General features: G+C 52.3%; 2 protein-coding genes across 26 annotated transcripts in view; one reads left to right on the top strand and one right to left on the bottom strand.

Moving 5' to 3' along the window:
* The window catches only part of RALGPS1 (Ral GEF with PH domain and SH3 binding motif 1), a 270250-nt gene that overhangs the window by 131374 nt on the left and 116708 nt on the right, over positions 1-22168 (top strand). The gene's annotated exons all lie outside the window — the stretch shown is intronic.
* ANGPTL2 (angiopoietin like 2) overlaps positions 11222-22168 on the bottom strand; it is a 34517-nt gene continuing 23570 nt past the window's right edge. Inside the window, exons 3-5 of the mRNA XM_017646957.3 lie at positions 17375-17568; positions 15431-15701; positions 11222-13064 (exon numbers count right to left, since the gene is read on the bottom strand). Coding sequence (XP_017502446.1) covers positions 12865-13064; positions 15431-15701; positions 17375-17568 — 665 coding nt within the window. The 3' untranslated portion in view covers positions 11222-12864. The remainder of the gene's footprint in view (positions 13065-15430; positions 15702-17374; positions 17569-22168) is intronic.

Raw genomic sequence — 22168 nt, 5'->3', positions numbered from 1 at the left:
TCCAGTGTGCTTTCTGTTCTCAGGATGGTGTGGGTGGGTTCACTGTGGGGGGGCGCCCTAGTGCCGTTGTAGAGAATGAAGCCCTAATCCCATTCTGAGGCTCAGTGGGGACATGCCTGCCTGTCCATTTGCCATGGACAGAACCTGCCCAAATCCAGGCTGTGGTTTCAGTACTGGATTCCTCCTAGGAAACCAACCTGTCCCGGGGATGGATTTGTTTATCAAAAGAGGAATGCTTACATAATTCCTGGGAAGTACAATATAGAAAAAAAATGTCTGAAACCATTTCTTTTTCCTCTGGCAAAATCCTCCCTGCAAGTCTTTCCCTGAGGGGGAGGAAGTTACTCTCTGGGAGGGACTTTAGGTCAGTGCCTGAGATTTCCAGCAGCTTTGTTAGCTCCACCGCTTAAGACCTTGAATGCTGCTTCAGCAGTTATCTGCCTCAAATGGCAAATACGGGTTTTATTTTTGTAACGATTCTTTTAAACCTGTGTGGACGGTTCGGTTCTGTGCTAACTGGTTTCCCAGGACTGTTCAGGACTGCTCACGGTGTCTCCGCCTCCATGTACAGATGCCTTCATGTAATACTAGCAGTGGTTCCTGGGTAGGTGTGTATCCCAGCTCCGGTCAATGCACATTTTAAAGCCCATTGGCTGCACTTTGTGCACTGAGTTTCTTGTGGAACATAATTTAAAAAACACTAAAACTTACGACATTTAAAAAATAAAACTATTTTTGTCTCAAAAAGTTTCTTCCCAACTACTACAAAGTGTAAAAATAGTGGTGGGAAATAAGTCAGTTATTTGCAGCTTAATTTTATCTGATATCCTTGTAAATACTGAGTTCAGATTGAAATGATAACAAAAGTAGGCAAATAGCTTTGAAGAATGGCTGTACCATTTATTTCTAAATAGCTGTATTGACTTAGAGGGTATTTGGTTTTCACTACCTATAATTCCCCCCAGGAAATAGCTAAATAAATTTAGGAATGTAATGGATTTTAAAAGGTATACAGCTGATTCTAAATGTAGCTATAGGCAATGTGGAAAATTGTGATCTCTTAAGGAACAAAAATGTTCTTTTTTTTTTTTTTTAGCCATTCTGACAGTTCTTAATAGTAAGAGAATAAGACATTCTCAGTAAATTTAGCCAGACCTCTGATATATGAAGTAAATTTCTAGAACCTAAGCTATTCCTTCAAACAAGTAAACCTTTCCATTTTTAAAAAGTAAGCCTTTATTTTCAAACATGAACTCTGAAGTTTAAAATAAAGGCAAATTGTTTCTGAGTATAAAATAAACAAAACTAAACTGTTAGATATCTAAAAGGACTTTCAAAAAGAAATGGTCATTGGTCAAGAAGTGTTGGCACGGATGGCCTGAAGCCCCCAGAACAGCGAGGTGAGCAAGAAGTGTGGCTCTTAGCCTGAGGGCAGCGTGCCCCAGGCCCTCTGTAAGATGCGTGTTCTCGCTGCCGGCTGCCACCTGATGGCTGGGCACATTTGTTGGGTGGTGGACGAGTCAGACACCATTTCCGCTCTGGTGATGCTCACAGGCCGGATCTGATGACCAGCATTTAAAATGAGCGAGCACTGTGAGGGGAGGGGCAAAGGAGCAGCCCAGTCCCGGGGACCAGGGAGGGTTTTCTGGAGGGAAGCCCTAAAGGATGAATAAGCTGGGTGAAGAGGTGGGAGGTGAGCATGCCAGACAGACAGCAGCTTGTGCAAGAGCCCGAAGCAGCGAAAAACATGTTTGTTGGAAAAACTGGCTGGAAAGTGGAGAATGAGGGGGAGGGTGTCGTGGAAGCAGCTAGAGTGCAAGGGAGGGGTGAGATGGTCAGGAGCCTGGACACTGGCAGTGGGGAGGCTCAGCCTCCCACTCCCCAAGAGTACAAGGAACCATGGGGAGCTGGAGGCACAAGCATGACCAGATGGGATTTGCATGTAATACCCATCACCTTGCCTACAGCATGTGAGTTGCTTTGAGGTCAGTCTAGAAGAGGGAAGACCAGGAGGGGACCCTGCAGAAGCCTGCAGTGTGGCATGGGATTTCAGAAATTGCCAGAGGGCAAAGGAAAACCCTTTAAAAATGGTTCATTTTAGAGCAAAGTTTTGGGAACATGGCAGCAGTTGTCAGTGAGCAGGTCTCTTACACCTGGTGGAGACACATGACATGTCGCTGTACTTTGGCTTTGAGAATCGGTGTGCACATTTGAGCTGTGGGCCCCTTAAAGCCAAAATGCAAGGGGTAGCACAGAGGCTGTCTTGATCTCCCTCCAGGAGGCAGGAGGGATTGAGCTGGTGGCCGCCAGCAGCACTTCTGCTGCCCAGGATCCACTCCAATGGCACTCAAGTCACGGTGGCCGCGGTGTTATCCAGCTGTTCCAAGTTCACCAGCATTAAAGGCAAGCGTGTCCTTTAATGCCCATCTGAAAAAATTCCATTCCACATGCAGGAAATCCAGCCTTTATTTTTCAGTTCCCCACCCCATGTGTTTCCAAGAATCCCCAAGGAATACTCATTTGTTCCACAGCTCCATCCTGGTTGCATGGTGCTGCAGCCACTGCCTGGCCCCAAACCTCTGATCCCACCTTCCAGTCTTCTCCTGCCTTTCCTAACCCATCTCTCCAGCAGGACCTGTGTGGGGCCAAGCTCCTCTGTCCTTAGTTTGAATAAGGGAATGTCAGTGCCACAGAGAAAACCTTCAGCCTGTATTCTGGAACACCTGCTCCAGGAGCCTGCGGGTCACGCCCTTCTTCCTCTTTGCCCCATGGCCACATGCTGCAGGGGCCGGCCCGTGGCCCTCCCTCCCCTAGTCCAGGAGAGGCTTTGATCAAGTTTCCCCTTCTCCAAATTCAGACATTACCCTCTCTGGGGCCAACAAGCAGAGAAAAACTGCCCTCTGACCCATCTTAAATGTCTTCTCAATCAACAGAGTGATTGCAAAGACACAGTCCCACCCAAATGAAGGAAGCCTTTTCCGTTATTTTGTAGAGTGGTCAGCTGCTTAGTCTCTTAAATCTCTTCCTTCCAGAAGAGAATTTTGCTTTTACTTTTGCACTGTCAGGATTTGTTACCTTAAAATTCACATTTCTCTGGGATGTCAAAGTCTTGCTCAGTTTTCACAAAAGCTGGTAGATGTTATTAAAATCCCCATTTTGTGAATGAAAAAACCCCAGTTGACTTATGACTTACCCAGAGTCAAATGCCAGGCAGATACCAAATTTAACTCAAGACCTCACGTTCTGGCGGGTGCTCCACCCAGCCTTGACTTAGGCCTACGTCCTCCATGCGGTGTCTCTGTCTCCATGGAGAAAAACAGCAGGGGAGGGAGAAAACAGGTGGGGAGAGGGTTGCTTCCTGCATATTTTGCTGCCTGGAGCTGGGCACCTTGTCACTTTTGTCCCTTCTGGGGCATAGGGAAGACTTGTAGCCACCTTTTCTCGGGATCAAGAAGTTTTGTCTGAGCCCCCAAAAGGAGGTAGGAGCTTAAGCCCATTTTGTGCAAGAGAAAATATGTTTTCACGGCAGGAATCCGCACTCGTCAGGATGACAGTGCCTCCTTGACCTTCTGGCTTTGGACTTCTAATTAAAAGCTAACAACAGTAAGTTTATTCACTTACCACGTGACAGGCACTGTGCTGCGCACTTCACAGGCATGATCTCATTTAATCCTCCCAACACTCCTTCCTGTGAGGGAGGCACTATTTTTAAACTTATATTGCAGCTGCAGAAGCTAAACGAGACTCACACGAAAGGCTTCACCACTTACTCCTGCCACTTACTAGCAGTGAGGCCAGTGCTTGAGCCCAGGTCTGACCCCAGTGCCCAACCACGCCTCCGTTTGCCATGTGCTCCCTCTGGGGGCACCAGGAGAGTGGGCTGAGAAGAGGACTATCTCTGGGACCCACCCTGTGTAGAATGGGGGCTTGAGATGGGAGACTGAGGTCCCTCCAGGTCAGCTGACCCTAAAGGAGAAATGGGCTGGGGGTGGAGGAAGGCCCAGTGAGGTTCTTCCCTCTTCAGGACTGACCTGGGCCAGTGGGGTGTCTCCTTGTGCTGTCTTGGGGAGGGGGAGTTAAAGTAATGGCCCTGAGAATCTGAAGATCTGGAGTGGTAGGAGCCTGTAGGATGGCCCCCAGTGGTCCCTGCCCCTGGTATTTGTGTCCTCATGTGATCACTTCCTCTTGGGCATGAGCAGAACATACTGACTTGCTTCCAACAAACAGAATATGACAGAAATAATGAGATTATCATTTCTGAGATTCGATTATAAGAAGGCTGCCTTCTACATCGGGTGCTCTCTCTCTCTTACTCTCTCGGAACACACAGCCTGGGGGGTGGACTGTGGGGGGCAGGCCTATGGGGAGATCTGTGCGGTAAGGGACGGTGACTAGTCCATAACCATGGGGGTGAGTTTGGCGGCAGATTCTACCTCAGCTCAGCCTTCAGATGACACTCAGCCCCAGCCATCAGCTGGATGGCATCCTTTGAGACACCATGAGCTACAGGCACCCAGCTAAGATACAGTCAAATTCCTGACCCACAAAAACTGTGAGGTAATAGGGCTTCACTGCTGTAAGCTGCTGAGTTTGGGGGTAATTTGTCACACAGCAATGTATAACTGGCATAACCTTTATCACCACCCCACATTTATTACTTTGTTTCCCCATCTGTAATGGGACAAAATCAGCTGTAAAACCCTACACGCAAAAAGATTGTACCGTTGAGTTCTAGGACAGCAGGAAGTGCCGGGTCCTTCTTAGAAGCTAATTTTGAGGGAAGGAAATCCTATGGGACAGAGCGGGTGGCTGCCACTTTGAGAGGTGATGAATTCTTGCAGTTCTGTAAGGAAGAAAGGTGCCTGAGAAGGGCCTAGAAAGTCACCCTCAGGGAGGCTGCAGCTCCCCGAGACGGTGTAGGTGGGCTTGAGAGTGCGCCGTGTCCAGACGCTCAGAGGGCAGGGGCAGCCGCTCCGGGGAGACGAGAAGGCGTCCGTTCCATGTGGCCACCCACAAAGGTTGTGCTCAGGAGTGCATTTAGCATCCAATCCTTCTTTAAAAAACTTACTAAATTACAAAAGTTGCACAGTGTTTATTGTAAAACTCATTCACATACAAAGAAGTTTGCGAAGTGAAATGTGAACACCCTCTTCTTCCTCTCCTGCTCCCCAGAGGCAGCCACTGTTACAGTTGGTGTATATCTTGCCAGATAATTTAATCTACATATATGAATACCTGTGCATGGTGGGGGGGGGTGTAAATAATACTGTGCTTTTTAACCAAAGTGAGTACATTTTGTACATACTGTTTTGCACCATACATTTTGTTCCGTTTAAACTGTCCTAGATGTTCAGTGGCAGCAAATACAGAACTCCTTCATTCTTACCAGTGGCTCCGTGGCACCCAGGGGCGCACACCCGGGGGTGCGCTGACATGTTTAGCCACGCCCCAACTCATAAACATTTGGGCTGTTTCTACATTCTCCCGTTGACAGCACAGTGCAGAACCTCTTTATACGTGTATCTTTACTCACCAGTCAGAGTATTTCTAAACATTGAGCGCTGGAGGCGGAATTGTGGGGACAAAGTCCATGTGCGGCTTTGTCTCTGCAGGTGCTGCGGGACGCCCTGAAGAGGCTGGTGACGCCATCAGCACGCAGGAGCGTGCCTCTGTCTCCACCACTCTCACCAACACTAGATGTCACCGACCATTTAAAATTTATGATAAAAACAGGTGAACAATGGCATCTTGTTTCAGTACACATTCCTTTACCTACCAATTCTTTGGGCTCTTGGCAGAGGAGCTGCTTTCCTATCAAACACATGCTCCCCAGGCTCTTCGGGGTCTGGGCCTCCCACCCCAGCAGGTGGAAAGCAGCTGCGCCTCCAGGCCTCCCACCCAACAGCTCAGCCACCCTCTGCTTCTGCCTCTGCATCCTGAACATCTGTGCTGAACCCCTCTTCCTGTGTCCCCAGCACAGCCCTGTGACGCCCTGGTCAGGGAGGAAAGGCCGCCTGCCTGCAGTTTCCTGTGGAGAGGAAGCTGACAGAAAGCCGTGCCTGGGCACGTTTGCCTGGGGCTAGGTCAGCATTCTGGGCTCCAAGGAGGCTTCGTGCCTCTCATTCTTTCTCCTCTTTGAGATGACTGGAGTGTTGGCCTCTGTCAACACATGGCTCCAGAAGGGAATTCTAATTCCATTCCCTCTACATTAGCTACTCTTCTAGGCTCTGGGCACTTCCTGCTCTGCTCAGGGTCAGGGCAAATGTGGCTAGTCCACTCTTGTCCAAGGAGCTCTCTTCTTCTACCATGAGACGTCCCTCAGCTTCAGGAGGGTGCATGTGCTGAAGAAAAGGGGGAGGGAGCACCCTCTGACTAGCCCATGGGGCAGGATTCATCATGACCGTCCATGAGCAGGTGGCGCACAGCCAGGGGGCTGCCCGCCTGGGAGGGGCTGCCTGTGCAAGTGCTTTGGGAAGGCTGCACAGACGGAAGGGATTATCTGTGTCTGGGCTCCCATGTGTGGGCTGAGCTGGCCCAGGGTAACCCCTGGTGAGGAGAGACTGGGATACCTGAAGTCGTGGTGATGGTTGGTACCAAGTCATTTTGTCCACAAGTGGCAGAATCCCAGACTAGGGCTGGCTCAGGTCTGATCTGAGAGAGACCAACTGAGAAGGCACGGAGATGGGAGATGAGCCATCTCAGGAGGGGCCCAGTTACAGACAGCGAGGACCAGGGCTTGGGCCAGGTAGAAGTGGTGCACAAGGTGACAGCCAGAGCAGCACAAGTGGGACAGTATGAGTGCCAAGGGGCAGGGCTGAGCTCTGCAACCTACAGGTTATAGGACACAGGACACATGGCTTGCTCTTCCCACAAGAAGGGAGAAAGGCAGGGCCTGGCTGCTTCAGCCCTGAGAAGCTATTACCTAGTCCCCTACTATTGCCTATCATTCTGTGCCCACTGCTCTGAGATAAGTTGTGCAGGAAGCTCTGGACGGGTAGGCCGGCCAGCTTCGTCACGCACCCGCTGCGGTGGGCAGGAGGCCCCGTGCCACTGTGTTTCCAGCTGTACCGGGAGTGATGGTGTAAGAGAAGAGCCTTTGCTATTTCATTTCACCCCTGGGGACAGCGATCCGGTGCTGCCGCGGCGGGAGCACGGGGCCCGGGGCCCGGCTTCGTGAGCCTCAGTTCCTGTTGTGTCAACGAGAGGGCAGTTACAGGACCCACCTCACAGAACTGCTGTGAGGCTTAGAGAGACGTGCCTGGCGCCTGGCCCCTGGAGAGCACCCCACAGACGGTAGGTGCGCAAGTGTCCCCAGAGCAAAGCCCTGCTGGGAAGACTCCAGCAGCAGGGACCTTGTTGCCGCCTGGAGCCACAGAGCCTATTGAGAAACTCAGTGTGCCCAGGAAGGGCAGGAGGAGCCCCATGTGGGCACAGCCAGGTATGCCAGTGATCCCTCTGGGCTGGAAGGGTTGGGTGTGCTTTTGGGGTAGGGCAGGGGTCAGCAGGGGCCAGCTGGGGAACGGGGCATGATCTACTGAGTAATGGGATGGAATCCAACTTGCTGGCAAAATACGGTCCCCGGAGGGGAAGGGGACCAACAACAGCTGGAGTATATACAGTCTGGACACCTTTTGAATGTAGACCCAGCCCCTGACTCCCAGGGAGCTGCCTGGCGCTGCTGCCACCGTACTGAACTCCAGGGCCGTCCTCCTCCTGCCCAGCTCTGCTCTGAGGCCCGAGCTGATAGACTGAGGCAGACGCCCCACCCAGCGGGCCAGTCTGAACCCCTGGTGCCGAGTGAGCATCAGAATAGGGAGATGCTCACAGTCTTTGCTGCACTCCGACCGGGAGGACATGTGAGCTCAGGAACTCCATGCTGAGGAAAGCAGATGGAAGTGCCGTGAGAGACAGAAAGACAGCCTGCGAGCAGGGCGAAGGGAAAGGAGTGAGAGAGCCGCTGCCTTGGCTCTTGAAACCCTTCCAGACGGTGTCTGACTCCTGGCCCTGGCGAGGCCCAGCTGCGTCCCTGCTCATGGCCTCCGGGAGATTCCTCGTGTCCTTATGTAACCAGCTTATTACATGAGCTGGACTCGATCAGGTGTAAGAAGAAACCAACCTTGCTTTTTCCCCACCATCCTTTCCAGCCTCTCTGTGACTGGTTCTTTTCCTAATCGACATTGAAAACTTAGCAGGCCCCTTGTCTCTCTTCTGTCAGGCATGAGGAAGCCCAGCCCAGTCTAACCATTCCACTCCTAAAGCCTGACCAGACTGGCCTGCTGGGAGGGCACACGGCAGTGTCCACACAGATCCCGCGGTCCTGCCGCCCCACGGGCCCACTGAGTGTACGACCCTTGGGGCTGGAACGGGAGAGGGAGGGGGAAAGGGGGTCCCTGTCGTGTGGCAGTCAGAATGCAGAGCTCATGCCTGAGCCCAGGCTGCTCTTTCCCCTCCGCTGCCACTGCGTCCCAATGCCCCTGCCGGGCACCCCTGACTCGGCTGCCCCGCTGGGGCACTGCTCCTCCTGCACCTGACCACTTGGGGCTCGGTCCTTGGCTCCCGGGCCTCCTGCACCACCCCGACCCCGCCATCCAGGCTGCCCTCTGCTTCCTAGGAGGCCTCCCTGCCTGCGCTGTGGGCGTGCCCTTTGCTCTGGCGCAGTCCTGTTTCCCCCTGCTCTGCCCCAGGCCTGCAGACCCGAGGCGTGAGTCACATAGTGGTGCTCACTCTCGCCCTTGCCGTGAGGTGTTGGAATGTCCCTCGTGGTCCCTCTCACTTGGCTTAGGGTGAGGGGCGCACCCACCCTCCTTGTGGTGGTGGGGAACATAGCACAGGGACAACTCAGCCTCCCCACCCCAGGGTATTTTTTCTACACTTCTCTGCCAGGCTGGTTTGGGGTCACCCCCTCACCCCCCTTCACAGGATGGCATCATACTTGCTCTAGAATGTGAGACACTTGGCAGCTGTTATCTTGTTCTTAGGCTTTGGAATCTCAAAAAACCAAGGCAGAAAGGGTGCATGTTTAACATTTTGTTAAAATGTCCCCTTTTTTGTTTAATCCAGTGGTCTGGCTTTCTCTTAGCATAAGCAAGAGTCTTTACAAGACTGTGTAACGAACATGAGCTGGTCTTGGGAGGAAGGGAGAACCCCTTGAGCTCCCAAAGAGCGTCTGTGGATTATGAGCATCTGAGGACGACTTATCATTATTTTCAGTAGTTTGAAGGTTTCTCTTTCAGTCTTGCTCAAATTGGCAAGATTTGGGGCAGGGGGTCCTGTACAGTGTCGCTTGCTTAGAGACCATCACCGTCTTCCTGCCATGTCTGCCCATGAGCCCAGCAGGTGGGCTCCCCCCAGTGACCAAGGCTTCAGCTCAGGCTGGGATGTGGGGGTTTGGCTAGGGCAGTTTCGAGTCCCCCCACCCCCACCACCATTTTAGTCCAAGGAGAGCTGGTTCCACATATCTGTTGGGCTTATTCCTTCCGCTCCTTACCTACAGCCAGGGTGTGGTGTGTCCAAGACTCAGGTTTGGGTATTGGGGCGGGGGTTGGGAGAAATAGTGCCATGGCCTACTTTTGTTTGGATCCCAGCTATTTTGGAAATAGAGTTTTTTCACCTTGTCCAACATGGCTTTCTAGAGTGCTCTGTTTTGCTGTTTCAACCCAGGATCCGTAACTGGTAAGGTTGGACCTGTTTTCCTCTCCCTGTTGACCCTTAAGTCCACACACTCCACTGCAGGTATGCAGGGAGGCGTGGCTGTGGTCTGGGCCAAGGTTGAGATATTCTCACCAAGGAGCATCTGACAGCTGATGGCTCCAACAGCTGATTAGGGATCTGGGGGGAGTTGAGAACTCCTATTTAGCATCTGAATTCCCAGCACTTCCTGCATTAACTGTGGCTCCAGCATTTTTATCAGCCATCTGTCTATGAGCCTCAGTTTTCCCTCTCCTAGAAAGTGGAAACCATCTGTCCTCACGGGGTTGCTGTGAGGGCTACATAAGAAAATGTAAGTTCGGTGCTGAGCACACAGTAGGCGTCAGGAAGCATCAGTCTCCCCTCAACTGCAACTGCCTGTAAAAGCTCTCTGATGGCAATACTGCTTGGTCATTAAGAAGAGGGACTGCTTGACCCAGAGGCATAAGGGCATTTAAAATTTTGATACATACATTGCCAAACTGCTCTTCAAATATATGGAATCAATTTATACTTCCTCCCATAGTACATAGAGTCCATATTTCTCCATTCTCTTGTTAACGCAGAGCTTGACGTTTCTTCATCTTTAACAGTGTGGCAGCACCATGCGATGTGCTTGATTTAATGCACCTCTCTGGTTATTAATGAAGTTGGCACCTTGTTTACTGGCCATTTGCGAGTCTCTAATGTGTCTGTGTACTTTACCAAGACACAGTGTTTGTATCTTCTTTCTTTGAGAGAGTTCATGGTAGAGCATGAGTATTAATCCTATATTTTACCCTTGGTTTCACCCGAAGAGGCTCTGATATAGGAGGTCCCAGGAAGGCATTTGATATTTGCCTTCAATCACAGTCATGTTTTGTTTTCTTTTGTTTTTCAGAGGACAGGAAATTTGGGATTTTATTTAGTCATATCCCTTAGCCTTTCCCTTCATGGCTTTGGGGTTTCCTGTCATGCCTAGAGATACCCTCCCAACCTGCAGATTTATTTGCCAGGCAGGCAGTCCTGGCAGCAGTGCGGAAGTCGGACTGGAATGAGGGGGACAGAGGCTCAGCGCTGCTGGTGGGGAGCCTGCTGCAGGAGCCGAGTGACGAGGAGATGCTAAGGTAGAGAAGAGGGCTTGCTTTTCTTCTCTGGGAGAAGGTGATGGAGGAATGGTTGACTTTGGCCAGGGGGAGGGCAGTCCTTGGTTTTGAACCGACCGAACGAGTGGATGCCGTTCGGTGACATGGTACCAGATCTGGGGGAAGGTGTTTCCCGTGTTGCCTGCACTGCCTGGGAGGTACTCCGGGAGGCGCAGCGGCGATGCTCAGGATGTGGTTGGAAGTAAGGAGGCAGAGCTCCAGAGAACTGTCCTGGCCTGAGGTTCTGTCCTGGGCCTCCTGAGGGCACAGGTGGAAACCAAACCCAGGGAGAGTGTGACTTCAGTGATTCTGGGGTGTGTCCCTGGTGCTGAGTCTCTTCCTGGTGTCACTTAAGGAGGCTCTGATATCGGAGGTCCCAGGAAGGCATTCTAAAACAATGACGCACAGTATAGATGCATCCACCCAGCACTGATGGCTTTTATTGCAGATTTGTGTCATTACAAGGATAATCTGGGAATATATTAAAAAAAAACCTCCCTTTTATATACATAAAACATGCTACATGGTACACTTTGTGAGAATGCTGAGGTAATAGGCACACACCCAGACATGGACAGTACCCAACGTGCCAACATCTCGCACGCCCCGACACACGTGCCCACCGGGGAGGACCTCACCTCCCCCACGCATCTCTTGCGCCCTTCGTGGCAATAGTCCTGGTCATACTGAGTCTGACACTTCGTGGCCAGCAGGACTCAGAAGGCCACCACATGGCGACACACCAAGCGAGAGGTCCCACGGCTCCTGGTTATTTAGTGACTGACGAGGAGCAGCCAGTTCTCGTTTGTGCGGCACTTTTTCTCTGGGGACGTGTAGTTTGGGGACGAGATGTTGACTCTAGTCGGCCTGAGAGCATGGGACCTTTGGTCTGTAGCCATATGGGGGCCCCAACGTTCGGGTGATGACTTCTCTTCAATTGAGTATCTTCTGGGCAAAGAAGGTTATTATTTCTGTGAAGGTTAAAATGACATGTAGGCTAACGTGTGAATGGAAGATACAAAACTGCGAATACATTATCTATGTGGCCAGTAGTTTGCTTTTGGGCCTGGCCTGCCCTTTCCTGACCAGAAACCTGGAGCCCAGACTGTCTCCTATTCAGAGGCTGAGGACTCTTGCCTGGAAAGAAGAGATGGCGCATCAGAAGAGATAAGGGGCAGGTCAGCAGAGAGCAGAGAGGGGCAGAAAAGGTGCCCGGAGCCACGAGTGGGCAGGGGCTGGCACGCTGAAGACATGTAACGAGTGGTGGCAAGGGAAGGAAGAAGCAGGAGGTTGGATGGATGGATGACGGATGGACAGAGAGGAGTCCTGAGAATGGGGAGAAGTGTGGAAATGGAGAGGGAGGGGGATTTTGAAATCTGATTAGGTGCCCAAAGGGGTTCTTAGTGAGGAAGGGAACCCCTGTGTGGGAGAATAGCACTGTAGACATTCCTAGAAGAATCCACGCACACGGATGCCAGGAATTATTCTTTGAATTGGAGCTACATAGACTGTGATCTGCTCCTAGACTCAAGTAACACAATATGAACAACATATTTTCATATTTCATTTTTCTCCGAAGAGCAAAGCTGTTGGTAACAACTTCAACATCTGAGAACTGAATATATGTGTATTTAGGTATATAAGGCAAACCCATATATGTATCCAGATACATTGCATGTGTTATATATCTAAGTGCATATATATGTGGTATACACATAAATGCACAAGGTCGCCTGTACATATGTGTATTATGAAGATATTTTGCAGTTGTGTTTTTCTTGTAGGGCTTTAATTTATTTAAAGAAAGACTGGTCTGCATTCCTGTCCTGTCTGGAAACATGAGGGGCTGTCCGGTGTGAAGAAAAGTAGTAGGGACAGAGAATACTGTGTCGATTCGGTTCCATCATCTGCCACAGCGGCTTGGGGAGACAGAACCCAGCGTCCCCAGCCTCCTGGCCCCAAGGTGAGCTGGTGATGAGATGCTCTTGTGCTGGACCAGCACGGCCAGGCAGGCTCCTGGTGACGGCCACGAGAGGTCAGGAGGGGAGCTGGCTCAGTGGAAGGTGTTGGGGTTGGGCCGGATCATCATCACCACTTTCTTGAGCGAGTAGGAGCCGCCGCGGAACTCAGCCCAGTAGACTCCGTCCTGGTAGCGGCTCCGGTAGTGGCCCCCGCGGTACCAGACCCCATTGAGGTTGGAGTGGGCGCAGGCATTGTACCACCAGCCTCCCTTCTGGTAGTGGGCACAGTTTCCTGCCGGAAAGAAGGGAGTGAGAAGGTCTCGGGGAAGAGATGTTACTACCCAAACCCACTGTTTGCTCGGGGACCTCAGCAGACTCTTTCTGGGGCACTTGGAGCAAGAATGCTTGAGAGGAGGACTGGGCTTGGGCTGCTGTTGAGGCGCGGCTTCCTCACCAAGGAGCTGTGTGGTTTGGCGCAGATGACTTAACCTCACTGAGCCAGCCTCCAAACGCTCGAATTCTTGGGAAGTGAGGCTGAACCTGATGCCGCCGCACAGGACTGCCTGCAGTGGGAACTGAGTGGGGGCCCAGGCTTGGTGCAGAGGAGGCTGGGAGGGCCCCCCACTGCAGGTTTAAGAGAAATGAATATGACCTGAGGTGGACGGGTTAGAGGCAGTAGGGTTCTTAGGAATTTTGTTTAGAGTTGAGCTGTCGGATGCAGTCTTTATAGAATGACAGAGGAAGTGTTTAGGATGAAATGCTTCTCTGTTCCTCCCCACCCGGTATTCCAGCCAAATGTTTTTGTTATGATTTTTATAAAAGACAGATATTTTCATAGAACTTTTGGCACTATCATATCATGCTGGATTTTGCTGCCAAGGACAAGCAGTTCAAACAAGAGTAAAAGTGTGGGCAAGGTACTAGCAGGCACGCAGGGGCATTGCCCCTCACGGGAAGGAGGAGAAAGAGAAGCCAGTGGCTGCTTGCCCCACTCTTAGTTAAAAGAGGGGGTCCCTAGTCTCCTGAGCAGGCCTAGGACGGTGAGCACGTTCAGGAAAGGGCTGCCCCGTCAAGTCTGTGTGTTGGGAGGTTCTGTGGAGCCAGCCACCTTGATCCAGCCAGGGGCTTGGTGTGAGGTGAGGAGGAAGCATGCCCGCTGGGGCAGAAAGCTGTGGGGACACTCGGGCGAGGCTCCCCAGGTTCTCCAGGGGCTTCCTCGGACTCCTCGGGGCCACCAGGACCGAGCGGCAGTGTTGGACTTGGAGAGCAGAGCAGGTTTTGATATCCCACAGCTGGCCTCCCACTTGCCAATGGAGGCCCCTTCTAAGGTTGCCCTGCACAACACCTCCAGGGACAAGGCACTCACTTCCATGTTGTCCACCTGCTGCTGCAGGACAGGCTTGATGGTGGGGTCATAGAACAGTTTTTGCCCTGTTCCACGTGATGGCCTTCAAGAAATGCTGTACCACACCCTGTCCCCAGAGTCTGACCAGCTCTGAGGGTCCTCTTTCCGCCCTGCTCTTGAAGGCCTAAGGAGACACACTGCCTCTCCAGGGGCCGCTTCAGTGATAGTGCATGGGTAAGGGTGTCTGCATGTCCCCCGTGTTGGGAGAACAGTCGGCGGGAGTTTGGCTGCCATGGCAACCTGGAGTGATGACCTCCCTCCTCCGTCTGGGGGCAGCGGGGCTTGCCTGAAATGCAGGTGATTCCTGGGACAGTGCTCAAGGGGAGAGGGTGTCCTTCAGGCCAGGACTGAACGGAGAGCTGGGGCAGCCTTGGCCTGGAGGTGGGGTTGGCCCCTCAGGGAGGAGCGAGGCCTTGAGGACTTGGCTACCAGCTAGGCCCCAGAGGCCCTCACGTCAGGAAACGGGGTGTGGGACCTTGAGAGGCAATACCCTTGGGCATTTTGATATCTGGACTCAGAGCTGGACTATATCTTAAAATTTGTAGTTTTCTTTTTCTCCTGTGTTTTTCATTTAGCAAACACTTCTTAGCAACGATATGGATTTGAGACATGTGATCTTGGACAAATCACTTCATCTCTCCTACCTGGTTTCCTTTTAGTAGCTCCCTTACAGCACTGTATTAACAGTACGTGCTAATTACAGTAACCACAAAGAGAGCCCACTTGAATTGAACCCTGTTTGCCAAGTCCCAGACAAAGCACTTCAAGTACATTCTCTGTGACCTTCTCACCACCCTGCAAGGCAGGTATTGTCCTTATTTCCAGATGTGCAATGAGGCCCAGAGGAATTGAGTAGCATGCCCAAGCACACACTGGTAGGAGGTGGGCCAGCATTGGTAACCAGGTGTGTGGCCCAGAGCCCATGAGGATGTGCGGCCCTGACAGCTTCAGTTTCCTTCTCAGAGAGGAGATGTGAGCACACAGCCCAGCACAACACCTGGCTTGGCCCAGACTGACCCTTGAATGTGTAATTTGTACACCTCTTTACCTTAACCTTTTTGTAAATGTCACTCTGACCCAGCTTTGCCAAGGGGATCTGTACGCTGTAGGCAAGGGAATGGACCTTGACGGGGCAGGAGCAGGGCCAGGCTGCTGGCCCCTGGGATCTTCCCCTTCCCAGGCCCTGGAGTCAGAGATTCTGGCTTTGGTTGACCTTTCCCTGCCTTGCACCTGGTTTTGACCACGGGTCCTACCTGTGTAGACATCATGGTCTCTGTCCAGGGTGGTGAACTGCTTGCCGTTGTGCCAGGTGAAGGAGTCGCCAGCGTTGCCATGGTAGCGCCCCAGCCGCAGTTTATAATACTCGCTCTCGGGCTCCAGGCGGAAGCTGGCATATTCTGCAAAGACCTTGCGGCCAGACCAGTCCTCCATGGTCACGAGCAGCTTGTAGTTGCCTTGGTTCGTCAGCCAGTGAATGTTCTCCAGACCCAGCCAGTACTCGCCATCAATGTTCCCGAACCCTTGCTGGGGAAAACGTGGGAGAGCATCAGTGAGGGAGAGGCAGGGCCCCCAGCCAGCAGGCCCAGCTGTGGGATGCTCAGCCCTGGACAGAAGGGCCTGGAAACGGGCAGAGCATAAGGCAGGGCTGGGCTCAAATGCCCTCTCCCCAGCTTGGCTGCGACTTGATGAGTCACTCTGCCCGCCTGAGCCTCAGTCGCGCATCAGTGATCAAGACCACTCAGAGAGTGCCTGCTGTGTGCTGGGCACTGGGTGAACACGGTGATGCCAGGTTACTTTCCCCAGAGTTCCTCTTGGACACATGTGCTACAGTACATTGAGAGCCTAGCACACAGCAGGCAGACAACAGGAGTCCCTTGGACAGACCCTTTACCTCCCCTGGGCATCAGTTTCCTTCCCTGTGGGCGGGCTGAGTGTCAGGGTTCTGTGGAAACTCTGACATATCAGGCACGTAGGAGCTGCGACAAATGTATGCCACGCCCACCTGGCTCTCTTCAGGGTCTAAAACCCAGTGGTTTTGTAATGTCTTTACATGTAGTTTTGGGTGTCATCAGTCAAGTGATAGTCATTTGGAGTCTTCAAAATTGACGGGTTCTTTAATGATAATAATAGCTAGTATTTAGCGAGCACCTGTGGTGTGCCAGCACTATTATCAGAACTTTACAGGGGTCATTTTATTAATCCTTGTGCCAACTCTGCAACCTAGGTGCTATTATGTCCTCCCTAGAATGGGTGGACTGAGGCCCAGGGTCACAGAGCGCCTCAGGGCGAGCTCAGAATTGAACCAAGAACCTAGGCCTACCCACTGTGCTCTACTGCCTCTGAGAGAGAACATGGAGAGGAGGAGGGGGTCAGGGGTACGTCTACGGGGACTTCTGCAGCAGGAGGTAGAGAAGAAGGAGAAGAAAGCAGAGACCCCGGCAGGAAGGCAACCAGGACAGGAAGGGAGCGAGCAGAGCCCCGTGCAGGCGTCCCGGCCCAGGTAGTCTGCAGGCTTTGGAATCAGAGGCCTGGGCTCCAGGCTCTGCTCTGCCGCCTCCTGCTGTGCAACCTTTCTTCTTTTCATCTGTAACCTGGGCCTCGCAGGGCTGATGTGAAGTTAAAGAGGTAAAAATGGAAGCCCTGAGCGTGGTGCGGCACTCTTGCTGTCTTTGGTCCCACTTCTTTGTTTAGAGGAGGGAGGCTAATGTGCAGCCGAGCCCAAGCAGCCTGTCTTACCACAAGGCTGAGCATTCCGCTACCTGGGAATTGGGAGTCCAGGGGAAGAGCCGCCCGGAAGAGCGCTGGGACTAGCACCCTAGTATTCCCATAGTTCCCTGCGGCAGGCCCGGGGGCTTACCCCTTCTGGGCTGTGGAAACAGGTCTTCCCCAGGGAAGCCCAGCTGCTAGTAAGATGCTCCTCCGCCTGGGCTGGGCTGAGGAGCCGCCAGTCCCATGCGTGGGATTCTGCGTCTGGGCTCCTAACTGGTGTCCTGCAGTGGTTGCCAGTGGCAGGCAGGGAAGGACCTGCTCGCCCTCACCATCCCTGGTGGGTGTGCAAAATTGGCCCGGTTGGTGTCCTTCTCACCTCTGGTGTTTGCTGTCTGGGGCCACACAGGCCCTCACAGGTCACGCACACCTGTCCTGCGCATGGCTATTTACTGGCTGGGGTGGCCACATAGCAGGCCCTGCAGTCTCACCTTGTATGTCTCCCAGTTCCTGAAGAAGTTGACAGAGCCATCCAGCCGCCTCTGGATGACTGTCCAGCCCCCAGGGTCGTGTCTCTGGTCACACCACACCTGCATGAGGCGGTTGGTGTTCTCTGGCTTCACCAGGTAGATGGAGCTGGTGTCGTGGCCGTCCTCCAGGGCCTGCAGGCAGTCTCTCCATGGGCCTGGGGACACAGGTGTGCACATGTCACAGACCTCCCTGTCACCTGGCCACGGAGTCGCATTCTCCCCTCCCCTCATCCCCATCTGCACCCCAAGTGGGCACAACCTCCAGTCTGCAGTGTGAGGGGACCCATTTTGGTTTTGCAAGTTTGAGAAAAAATGTGATATAAAAACCAGAGCCCAGAGCTGGGGGATCAGGATGCCTGGATTCGAGGCCACTTTCCCCCTACCTCCCTCGTGGTGTGATTTGGGCGAGCCTTCTCCCAAGTCATCAGGTTCCCTAGTTGGTAGAAGGGAGATGGTATTTGCTTCATTCAAGTTGTGAGGGTTGCTGAGATCATTTGTGTGGAGTTCCTGGAGTGATTTTTCTTTGAAGTTGGTTGTATTGGCAGAAAGAGATGTATGCTTGCTAGTCTACAGCAGTGTGATCCACACTGTGTGGCCCCGAGGGCTTTGTCCCCTCAGTGAGATGGCTTCACTGCTCTTCCGGAGGCCTGCGGTTCTCACCCCGCCCCTGCCTTTTCCGTGACAGTGCTTGGTGGCGGTTGCTGCAGTTTTTGGTAAATGAACTTCCATGGCTTCACAGGGATTTGGCCAGGGATTTCAGGATATTTCTGCTATTCAGACATTAGTCTCCAAATACCTTTTGTGGTAACTAAGTTTGTATGTTTTCCAAAGGAAGCTCGCTGAGGGCCACGTGCCCAGAGCTCGCTCATTCTGAGGTGGTTGTCCTCTCAGCGGGTCCAGGAACTTACAGGACAGGGTCTGGGACACATCTCAGTCCATGGCTCACTTCTGAAACTGAGCTGGGTTCTGTGATTATCTGTGTCTCCACTGCGCGTGGGCAGCCCCGTCAGAAGGAATGGGTGTTGCTGAGACTCAGGAGCTCCCATAGCTTTTACTGCAGCTGGTGGCCGCCCCAGCCCCCAGCGGAGCCGGCTGCAGTCACCGAGATCCAACGAAACTGGGCTCTTCCTCAATGATCTGAGGAGGGCCAGAAGTTTGTCAAGACCTACCGTTGAAGTACTTATTTTAAAATAAATAACACTGCCACCCATTGTTTCAGCTTCTCTCCAAAGTAGTCCTTAAGCCAAGGATAGTTAAGACCAAAAGTGCTGAGAAAATTCCATCTTGTTCTTTCTATGAATGTGTATGTTTATTCAATAGGTATTTATTGAGTGCCAGCCCTGGCAGGTGCCGTGCGGGGCAGCGGAAGCCTAGGATAGGGTGGGGGCTGCTCTGATGACCAGCATGGGGGGAGCTGACCTCACCAGCCTTCTCCCAACTGGAATTTCCTGTGGAATCCTGTCCTTCCCCCTTCTGTGGGGGTGGGGGGGAGATGGCAGGGGTGAGCGGGCATCGGTGGCAGGTGTACTCAGCTTTTCCTGTGTACAGCAAACTTCTCAAATCCTTTCCTGGTCGCAGTTGGGCTTGATTAGTCCACACATGATGGTTAAACAGGAGAAGTTTGGAACTGTGGTCTTTAACGTCTCACGTGGGCTTTTCCTGAGCCCTTGCAGCTGTGTTTGAGCATCTTTCCTGGAACCTGATGCGGGGGCAGAAGCTGTCTTGCTGCCCTCTGTCCCCAGTGCCAATATAGCACTGAGAAGGTTGTGTGGGCGCTTATTGCTGGCGGTTAACCTGAGGGCTTCTCAGCCTCCAAGGGGGGAGGCTTTGCACCTGTCCGCTCGTTCTCCAGCCCTCTTCCCGCTGAGGGACGGGGCAGGACCCCAGGCCCCGGCGTGGTAGCAGATGTGGCCCGTGCAGCTGCTTTCTTTGGCTGTGCGTCTTCCGTCCTGGGGACGGGGAGGCCAAACCTCCAGAAAGAGCATTCGTGTAGAAGAAAAGGTTTGGGTTGTGTTCGGCCCACAGCCTGAGGGACCAAGGCAGAGAATGGGAGGCTGTCCCCCACAGCTGGAGCAGAGCATCCGGCAGGAGCGGGAGGCCTCGAGCTCTTTCCCAAGTCAGAAGCCAGCGGCACGGAGAGGTGGAGAGGCAGTTTGACGCGAATGCTGGGAATGGAAGAGCCAGCATTAGCCTGCAGAATCACACCCCTGGGGGGCTTGCCCTGGAGTGCTCAGGGGGAAGCACTGGCGAGAAGAGGCCCCAGAGACCCCTGGGAGTGGCAAGGTCTGCCTCAGGGCTCCCAGCCTGGCTGCTTCTGTGGGCGCCATTAATGTTTGCAGTTTACCTTTGACGTTTCTGCAGAGGGCTTTTTGAAAAGGCAAGTGTTTTAAAATGTTTTGGGGTCCACAATCCCTATAAGAATTTGGGGAAAGCTCTAGACCCTCTATTCAGAAAAATGCAGACTCACACAATCTTACTTACAACTTCAGAAGATAAATGGACCTCCAAACCCAGGTTTAGCTCCAAGACAGTCCTGGCTGGAGTAGCAGTGATGACAGGATACTCCTGCCGGTCAGCGTGTCCTGAGCACATGGGCCCCATCCGTGTATTTACACACCCAGTCCTCCCGGCACACCTATGCAGTCAGTGGTGGTCTCCGCATTTTATAGATGAGGAACTTGGAGCAGGGGACGTTAGGTGACACCCCTGAAGTCACATGACTGGCAAGGGTTAGAGCCTCTATCTGAACTCAGGTGGTCCAGAGCCCATACTATAAGCTCTCTCTCTTTTCTCCAACCAGAGTGAAACTCCAGGGTAGGGGGACCCAGGCTGGCTTATCTCTGTGTCCCTAGGACTATTTTTAATCTTTGCCAGTCAACCAGGTTAAAAAAAAAAAAGTTAACACTTCTTTGTCAAGGTGCTACACCTTTTAAAAGTCTTTATTGATTAGTTTTTCTTCCATGCTTACTTCTTGGTGTCTTTTGCCCATTTTTCAACTACTTTAGTATCTTTTATAATGTAGACAGTTTCCTTTTTTTTTTTTTTTTAAGGCAAATCTGGCAATGCTTTCCTTCAAGGCTTTTAGGTATGCCATGCTTTCTAGAATTATAGAATGGATATGAAACAGTATAAAAGTGTTTAGTATTTTCTGCTGTTACAGAAAACATCTCCCTGTCCCCTGCACCCTGCCCTGTGCATGATACTCAGGACCCCATTAGCATCCATCAGTAACGTTTCCAAACAGTTTTCCCTGAGAAACCCTTGTAGAGCTCAAGCAAATCTGCATTCAAACACAGTCCCTTTTCTTACATTAAAGGCACCAGTGGCAAAGGTCAGAAAAATTAAATGATGGATGAAAATTAGAAAAATACTTAGCGTTGAAAAATTGGCAGCACTAAAATGTTCAAGAGCAGAAAATAGTTGCAGTAAGATTATCATGTAACTCCATTAAAGTAGCTGATTCAAACCATCCTGCTCTGATGAGAAATCTGTGCCTTGTATATATGCTCGTTGTCCTGGCGCCGGGGGAGGTGTCTGGCTTTGGCTGAGGAACCTATGAAAGAAGTGTGTAGGTCTGGCGACAGGGCCCCACACTTGGAGTCAGGAGCCCTCAGCTCAAATCTTGGTGGCCTCATGTCCTCACACAGTGACTTTGGGAAGTCCCGTGAGCCTCAGTTTCTACTTTTGTAAACAAGGGGAAAGAAGCATTTCTTCCCCGGGGCCTGGGTAGCAAGTCAGGCTGTTCTGAGGGTCTGACAAACACAGGAACACGCAGCATGAGGCCAACAAGAGCAGGTGCCAATGAGGGTTGTTTTCCTTTCTTTTGATAGATGGAAGCTGATCATTTCTCAGTTGTCTGCACTTAGACATGTCCACACGCAAACAAGGTACCGTACTGGCTTTTCAATTTCCAAGACAAAATGTAAGACTATTTACTGATCAGTGTTTCCCATAAAGGCAAATCTTAGAAGTCAGAACTTCAGTGGAAAGGGCCACAAAGATATATTGAAATGGAGGATGGAAATCTTTTTGTCAACGGAACTGCGTTTCCAGGCGGCAGTGGGCAGAGCCCGCCCTCTGGAACAGCGCAGAGTGCCCAGGCCATGTTTCCCTTGGCCCCCCTTCTGAAAGGGCGGCTCTGCCCACAGCACAGGCCAACACTAACTCGGCGGCACCAAGCCTCTGAGCGGAGGGACCTCATCTCTGTAAAGACCATATTCACACTGTCAGCAGAGCTGCAGCCGGAGCGTTTTGTGTGAAGGGAAGTGCAGCCGCCGCGGCCTAGCTGAGTCTGTGTGGTTCCTCAGAGAAGCAGCACAGCGTGTAGGGGGCACACGGGACCTGGAGGCAGGGCGCCTCGGGGAAAGGGGCATAGAATAATGGGAACAGAAAGGATGCAGGTCTTGGGCCCCAAGCCCCAGTGTCAAGCCTGGTGAGCATTGGTGGTGACTGGGTTTGCAGCGTAAGTCCCTTCCCCACTTCTTCCTCTCCCGGGTTCTTGGCAGAGCGATCAGGCACCCTCGGAACAGAGCCACCCAGGCAACTAGGGGCCTCTTAAAATGGCTCATCAGTCTCGCTCTCCCTAACCCCGGGCCTTTCTGGTAAAGCTAGTTAGAGCCGCAGCAGGCCAGACTGGAGTGTAACTCTTTTCGCAGTTTCTGGGGCAGACCAGCTCAGCCTGACTTGCCCATTCAGGCTCCCGTGGGGAAATGGGCGCACCCACTGCATCAACTCTCAACTGCCCGAGAATACCAC

Source organism: Manis javanica, chromosome 2, assembly GCF_040802235.1.
Source record: "Manis javanica isolate MJ-LG chromosome 2, MJ_LKY, whole genome shotgun sequence".
Classification (NCBI taxonomy): Eukaryota; Metazoa; Chordata; class Mammalia; order Pholidota; family Manidae; genus Manis; species Manis javanica.
Note: the sequence above shows the minus strand (reverse complement) of the source record. Positions and strands in the feature narration are given on the sequence as shown.